General features: G+C 40.4%; 1 protein-coding gene across 1 annotated transcript in view; it reads left to right on the plus strand.

Annotated features, from left to right (window-relative positions):
• Positions 1 to 92: 92 nt before the first annotated feature.
• mcoln1a (mucolipin TRP cation channel 1a) overlaps positions 93 to 8,618 on the plus strand; it is an 18,262-nt gene continuing 9,736 nt past the window's right edge. Inside the window, exons 1-5 of the mRNA XM_083766041.1 lie at positions 93 to 198; positions 5,857 to 5,922; positions 6,010 to 6,215; positions 7,189 to 7,356; positions 7,688 to 7,844. Of these exons, the coding sequence (XP_083622167.1) occupies positions 165 to 198; positions 5,857 to 5,922; positions 6,010 to 6,215; positions 7,189 to 7,356; positions 7,688 to 7,844 (631 nt within the window). The 5' untranslated portion in view covers positions 93 to 164. The remainder of the gene's footprint in view (positions 199 to 5,856; positions 5,923 to 6,009; positions 6,216 to 7,188; positions 7,357 to 7,687; positions 7,845 to 8,618) is intronic.

Raw genomic sequence — 8,618 nt, forward strand, 5'->3', positions numbered from 1 at the left:
GTCACATGGTACAGCCGACGTCACATGACCAATAAGGAAAAGACCTTCAACAATGAACTGAGCTCCGCGTTATGTCTGCTCTTTTATCGATAGCGGTACGGACAAGTTAACAACCGCTGCTTTAATGTTATTCTGTTTACATATATTTGTAAGAGTTCGACTTCATGGCTACGACCGGCAACCGCGATGATGCCCCAGGTATGGTGCATGACATGGTTTTCTACGGTCAAAATACCAACTTAAACTAAACTCTTAGATGCATATATCCATTCGAAATCGATAAATACATTTACGGGAGTATAAACTAAACCTTAGGCTAATGACGTATTTGTATTGCTGCTTTACTTATGTTGTTTAATTTATGCACGTCTATAAAAAACAGTCATTGGATCAACCACTGGTGTATAAAACACTGCAACAACACCAGCAAATAATACTGTCAATGTTTTGGGAAATTCTAAGTTGACTATGACACACCACCTTATGTGTTGCTACTTACTCCTTAGTAATGACTCAGTAACTCCTGTGTTTACCCCTGAACCATTGGAATAGCCTACTGATGACATTTGAAACTTTCTTGTGAGTTATTGTCCAATGTCTAATTGAGGAGAAGCAATAGCATGGATATAATACATTACAGTTTAACTACTGTCATCACTTACCACTTGAGTAGAACTGTAACATTACCCCCCCCCCCCCCCCCTCAAATGATTGTAAGTAAATAGCAAGGCTGTCCTGAGTTATCTGAAAGAGGCTATTGTTTTAGATGCCAACCAAGAATCAGACTACCCCCCCCTCCCCTTGTCCCTGTTGTTTTACAAGCTAAGCTACTCTCTCACATGAGAAAACCGTAGGATTTCTCATCCATGGTCCTGCATCCTTCCCTTGAGGCATATTAATTGTTTTACAGCCATGTGATTCATTTTTATTGGCTTATGTAATGCACAACAGTGTTGGTCTGTCTTATGTCCAAAAACCAGTGCAATCATTATAAAAACAAAAAAAGGAAAATCAAAAGACAACAAATAGTACATCTTTCATGTCGGTTTTGCAAACCGAGCTACAGGACACCATATTAATACATATTACAGTAATATAAATATCAATGTGGATTAATTTGCATGTAGCCTAGCTATCTTTTATTCTATGTTGATGGGATGAAAGGTAAAATATACTTACCTGAATGTTCTATTTCAGTTGTCTTAGTTAATGGAATACTGTATACTCTTAGAACATTATTATCATCCTTTTCATCCAACAGATTGTTTTAAATGTTGCATAGTATTTGAGGTACCAGGATAGCTGGGAAATTAATTCAACCTTGAGTTTATGAAATAGTATTAATAATTAATATTTAATATCCATCTCCTCTCCTGCGCAGAGGAATCAAATATATTTGTGACAAATAAATAGGCTACTTAGCTCCATAGGAGTTAGAGAACTATGAAATCACAACACTATTATTTGCAATTGCGATATGTGCTTGTAGATCGGCATTTTTTTTAATAGCAGATCTACACTCTAAATGCATCACAACGCACCGGCTATTTTGAAATGGCTGAAATTAAGTGGTTATTAATGTATGTTTTGTAATAATAATCAAAATATATAAAGTAACTAGTAACTAAAGATTTCAAATAAATGTATTGGAGTAAAAAGTACAATATTTGGACCTGAGATGTAGTGAAGTAAAAGTATTGGAAATTCAAAGTACAAAATACACATGCCTCAACATTGTACTTAAGTACAGTAACTGAGTAAATGACTGTACTTACTACTTAGTATACACTAGTATATGTTTTATAAATGTTGAAGAAGGCTGTACATAGTTTGTGATGTCAAGAGTGTACTCCCTATAAACAAATGCAAGGATCCTTATCAATATGCATTTAATTTAACCTTTACAGTAGAGAGGCTTCCAGTGAATTGCAAATGTAAAAGCTAGACATTTACAATAAAGATTTATAGGCCACTATTGTACTGTCAGTACAGTATGTACAACTGGCAATTTCCTCCAGTAATCCATTCATCAGTGTACACAGTTCTATTCTGCTACCTGTACACTACAATCACGTTTTCAAACATGTAAACAAACAAATTTTAAGTAATTTTCTTAAAATTATATGAAGTCTTTCACCAGTATACTTCTATATGAAAAATACATCTGATACAGTTGTCCCATATCTTTTGCCATACAATCTAAGGTTTAAGCAGCTCATAATTTGTTCCATGTACAGAATTAGCTAGAATTTGGATCAAACCAGCATCCTTTTAACTTTTGTTGACATGTTTTCCTAACTCGGATGGGCAGTATGTCTAATGGGTGGCCTAGAGGCTAGTGCTGTAGACTGGCAGATCCAGTCAGTGATAGAGACCTGTTGATGGACTTAACGTCACGCTAGCTTGAATGACACATGGGGAGCTAAGTCTGCTGTCACCGTTGGCGCTACAGAGACAGCAGTGAACCAGAAGGGCCAGATAGTTCCACAGATTTATTCAGCTTGATTGACTCTATCTCCATAAATATCAGTGTTGTTGGCACGGAAAGGTGCACGCAACCCTTTTAGTCTGGCGGATCCCTGTCGGCCGTGACCATTGACAAGCTTCTTATTTGTGAAGCTTGTGTCATGGTGACACAAAATGTTAAGTGGCTATCGTTCTTCTGGCTGTTTGTCATTCTTTCACCTGTTCTCTTTGTCTAGTAAACTAGAGCTCACCACCTCACCTGAATATGGGCATATTACCAAAGACTAGAGGCTGTTATTAATGTCAGTCCTCAACAGCTGTACTACTAAATAGGAAGTGATCCTTCTGAATATGGGTTTGATTTCTCTTGCAGTCAACCTCATGAAGTTTTTGGGTTAATGTATATTCAGGGTTCTTCCACAAGTATGGAAGTATGGAATTAGATTGTAGTTGTTTCCATTTTCTAGGTCTGGAGTCTGGACCTGTATGGAAATAATAAGAAAACCCCCAAAATATAGCCCTATGTAATTTCCAAGATACGCAATTATTTTAACAAGGTAGCAGCCTGTAAAAGAATGTTACAACGCAACATGCACAACATGGGCCAGCCTCACACACACACACACACACACACACACACACACACACACACACACACACACACACACACACACACACACACACACACACACACACACACACACACACACACACACACACACACACACACACACACAAATACACACGGCCGTTGGCTGGGTTTCCCAAACAACACTTCTTACACCATGGTGTAAGAAGTGTTGTTTGGGAAACCCAGCCATTGATAGTGATCTTACAGTAGGTCACTTTATGACCTAAAGTGCCCTAAAATGCGCTCGCCGGCGCGCATACGAGAGGGCATCTACAACTCCACTTCCCAGGCTGAATTAGGGGCTCAGCACGTCCCTGCTTAGAAGACAGTAATTGATGACAAGAAATATTGAGTTGTGTACAGCCCTGTATCAATCTAAGCAATAACCACTTCCAATCCTCACAGAAATCAGTGTTCACTCTGTACAAAGGGAAATTGGGCAGTTTCTCTGTGCTGTACTTGTGAACATTCAACCTGCACTGCAGTGCTTACTTCTGTTGCTCAGCCACATTCTACAACTGTCTGCAGTTTATTGCCCCTCAGTCACACCACAATTTGTCCTATCGCTGACTGTAGACTGTGAAGATTGGTACAGTCCTGACTCAACAGTCAACATGTTATCCTTCCTGTCTCACGTGACGTGCTGACTAGCTACTAGTTAGCTACGTATTTATTCTTAAATTGACCCTTACAAGAATTGACACAGATAATATATTAACACCCTAATAAAATAGTGTTCATGAGGAAAGACATTTCATGCACAGGTCCTTGATTCTATAAGGTTTGTCTGGAGTAGCTACAGCAGGAGAATAGCGTACATATTTTGGAATGACGTCTACATACATAGAATTATTTTGAGGTGTGTTGTTGACTGAGCTACTGTCACTAGTACTATGATGACACATTGCAACTGTGTGTGCCCTGGTTTTGTCACAAAAATAGCCTTGGTGACCTGAAGTCAGAAGCCGTAGTGTAGTAGAGTCTACTAAGTAGACCATGTGGCATCTATCTACAAACAGATAGTATCTGTTTCTCCCATAGCTGGTTTTCCTTTTCTTAATCATTATTCTCATCGTAAGATTAGGGTTTGAAATTCACTAGTACAATTTTGGCAGCAGCAGCAGCACTGCACATAGTTTTTTTGTATTATTGTTTATTTTTTATTTTTTTTAGCAAACTAAAGAAGTGATACTTCTTAACACCAACACACAGGTGGTGTCTGTGTGTTAGTGGTAAGCTAATTCCGCTTATTGGTCCATCCACTGGCTTCAGTGACTGTCTACTAGGCACTTGAACACCACCCTGATTAGTGTCTAAACCATCCTACATTTGAACACCACCCTGCTAGCTAGCTTACATTTACACAACCCTGCTTAGCGTTGGAGAGTTGACAAACCTCATCAGGGCATGGTCACACAGCACTTTTATCGTACATATGAGGGCGGATTCTGCCAATGCATTTCTATGGGAATGGAGCAGTTTGCTGCTATTTGCGGATTTATGCAAAAGAAACAGCTCCATTCACATTGAAATGCATTGGCAGAACCCCCCCTCATAGGTGGAATAAAAGTGCTGTGTGACTGTGCCCTCAGGCCAGGCTTCCAAGAATTGCCATCTTTAGCTACCTAACCATCCAAGGAATTTGCCAGGCTAGTATCTTACTATCTTCTACACTGGTGTCCTTATTTACCAAAGCTGGCTGACCTAGCAGCACAACAGTTGTCTATAGGATTTTAGGTCTATTTACAGGCGCACAGTAAAGTTACTACACAGTATTTGTGTGAAAGTCTAAAACATTTCAAGAATGTTTTTAAATGCCATATGGTTCTTCATCTGAAGAGGGAGTCTACTTTTTACACAGTTCAGCTTTTTAGTAATCGACCAACTGTTAGAGAAAATGTACAAAAACATAAAGGAAAAATAAAATCATACCAGACTATAAATATATACCGTGTGCATGAATGCATTCATAATGTACACTAACTTTAAAACTAAGCCTAACCCCTTGACTAATGTATGTCAAGGGCATATAACTATGCTGTACTAAACATGAAACATGAATTCTTCAGTTATCCAGCGGCTGGGGTCTCACCTGGGTTGGTTAAATATGAACATACTGTATGCTGACTGTATGGTGAGTGTGTGGATAGGAAGAGACAGCTAGAAGACTGGAGACTACGTGCAAAGGTGTCAGATTGATGAAAGCTGGCAAAAAACTTGACGACAGGACTGTTACATAACATGCGGTGTTGGTGAAAGGACCAACACCCTATGTCCCTTTAATACAGTGTCAGCAATTCAAGCTAAGGATAACCCTGTTAGTTCTGAATCTGAGGGAGATTGTTTTAGAACAAAAAATAAACCCTGCAGGCTGCAACATTGTTTTATGATGGATGGATGATTGATGACAAGGCCAGACCAGATCATCATAATTATTCATTACGAGTGTACAGTAGTTTCTCAGGCTGGTGATTTAGAATTACAGGCAATTGTTTGTGGTTCATGCTTTCTTTCTTACTATTTTGATGTTGAACTGGTTGTTTTTTAATATCATATGACTACGTGGAGTTGCGCATTCCTTGACATTCCTTGACAATCAAGAAAGTAGTCTTCGAGATTATATGTTGTTTGGGACTAAATTGATTTGACTAAAACGACCAAATAAGGCCAATCTTATAGTCCCACCTCTAGCAGAGCTAGAAAATGTTAGGAACATTATGCAGGAAATGCTTCAACCATCTCTTTTTCTTCTCATTTAGAAAGTGACAAAGAGTCTTCTTCGCCTGCGGCTCACTATGTGTCCAGCGACAGTGGCTGCGAACACGAACACAACCACCATGGCACCAGCCATAGTGACAGTGGCGTGGAACACCAACACAACCACCATGGCACCAGCCATAGCAACGAACACCAACACAACCACCATGGCACCAGCCATAGCAACGATGGCTTTCCCACGACGGCGGATCATTGGTTGGGGGCGGAGGGGGAGGAGGAGGCTCTTCGCAGGAAACTGAAATACTTCTTCATGAGTCCCTGTGACAAGTACTACGCTAAGGGTCGCAAACCTTTCAAGTTGGGCCTGCAGTTGCTCAAGATCATTATTGTCACTGTGCAGGTACTGTATTATTTGTATTTATTTTTTGTAAGAAAGATAGTGGAAGAGGAAAGAAAAATGGGCAGGATGATTTTCATATTACTGAATGTTATGTCATACAGCAATTCACAAAAAAAGGAAATGAATGGAGTCAGAAGTGTACAGTGAAAACATGAAGTACACCAAATACTGTATACCAAAAAGTACAGATAAGAGAAGAGTAAACATAATGACAAGCGACTATTAGGAAGAGCTCTTTAACACAAAGCCTGCAGGCTTGCTTGCTAGAGGTTTCGCAACATACTGCCCAAGGCTTTTTTGTTTTTACTTTGTTTAACAGAATATCTGGTACAAGGTCTTTGGTTCTCAGGTCAAAAGTGAGGGAGCTAATAAATCCCACCTGGCGTACAACGATTGTCTGTTTTCAATACAAATTTCAGCAGGAAGCGCAAAGACGATACTTGTTGGGTTTTGGGTCGTTTTGGGCTGTTGATTCAGTGACCATTGCCTCTGATGGATCCATATTACTAATACAATTAAAAAATACTGCGAAGGCCTGCAGTGCAATCACTGGACCATGAGTGGATAATGAAATCCCTCAATACCATCAGAGGTGTGCACAGTTGAGCCTTGTGGCTGTGTTTGTTTGGGGACCGAATGACACACACACACACACACACACACACACACACACACACAGTACGTACAATGTATACGTGCGAACAGTGTACAGAGAAAGGGAAACAAACTCATTACAACTGTGAGTTCCGCACTCACACTTCCTGCAGCTCAACTATCTAGTTTTGATTAACCAAGAACATTTGGGACCATGGTCAATCATAGATTCATAGTTAGTCTTTTTCCCCCTCTCACTCCCAACTCACCTAGCTCCTGTCTCATTCTTCTTTTCTCTGTCTTACTCATCAACCCCTCTCTCAATCTCTTGTCTTATCCCCCCTCTCTCCAATCACTTTCTGAAATCTTCTCCCTCCAGCTGGTGCTTTTTGGTCTGAGTAACCAAATGGTGGTGACGTTCAAGGAGGAGAACACCATGACCTTCAAACACCTGTTCCTCAAGGACTATGACGAGGCCTCTGATGACTCCTTCGCTGTGTACACTCAGAGGGATGTCTATGATCACATCTTCTACGCTGTGGACAAGGTTAGCACTTAGCAGTTAGCACCACTAACAAAATTAACCTCACATTGGCATGCAAACCCTGCCTGCACCAACATCCACCAAGAATCCAGTGCATCAAACCTTATCACCAGGTTAGGTCAAATTGGGCAGCAGTGTCTTAAGAGGTAAAGTGGTCGCCTTGGAATCTGAAAGGTTCCCGGTTTGATCCCCTGCTCCTCCTGGCTTTGTGTCAAAGGGTTCTTAAGCAAGACACTGAGCCTCCTGATGGTACCTTGCATGGTGTCGGTGTGTGGGAATGTGAGCATTTTAAAGTGCTTTGTTTTAGTTGTTGTTCTTCCTGTCTCCTCCCCAGTATCTGACATTACCAGAGACCACGTTGGGGCGCTACGCATATGTCTACGATGTGGGCATGAATGGCAGTGCCCTCTCACTGTGCCAGCAGTACTACAAGAAGGGAAGCATTGACCCAGCCAATGATACCTTCAACATAGACCCTCGGGTCATGACATGTATGATATCTCTTTTCTGTTTCTCATAGCTGTGTGCAGAACATAGGAACCATGTTTCTGCTATGAGTGAAGTAGTCTGCTATTTTATATGATAATGTCTGGTTAGCTGGTCATTGTTGGGAGATAATTCACCGACAGGGTGATTAACCACTGACGCGAAGCAGAGGTGGTGTATAGTCTCTCTCTCCCTTCCTCCTTCCCTCCCTCTCACTCTCCTTTGCTCGCTGACCGAACTCTCCCTCTCACTTCCTCTCTCACCCTCTACAGTCACCTACCCCCTCCCCGTGTCACTCTCCCTCCCGATTTATGCTGACGTTAACTGTAGGCTGTAGCCCACATCTTAATTTTATACTTGATAATATTCCTATTACAGAATTTATCCATTAAATTTTAGTTATTGGCATAGTTGGCCACAGGGCAACCACTCTATTGTTATTGTAATTTTATGTTTCTAGGGTAACTTCTGACATGATATCATGTGGGTCTATGGTGTTTTCCATTATTATGTCATCATGCTGATTCCATAATAATATATGGGGTCTATGGGTTTTCCATTATTCCCTTTATAATGATGTATGACATATGACAGCATGTCAGCATCTCCACAATATAAACCCTTGTGATAAAGAGTGAATATTTGCAGTCTTTATCAAGAGACAACCATACTTCTGGTTTACTTTGTGCGGTATTCTTTATTTTAGTTAGATTTCCAGTTAGCCTTTGTTCACCTATATTTATCAACCGAAATTACTGCAGTTTCATTACTGGTAAAGA

The sequence above is a fragment of the Protomyctophum parallelum genome (genome assembly GCF_964188405.1).
Source record: "Protomyctophum parallelum genome assembly, chromosome: 5".
NCBI classification, from domain to species: Eukaryota; Metazoa; Chordata; class Actinopteri; order Myctophiformes; family Myctophidae; genus Protomyctophum; species Protomyctophum parallelum.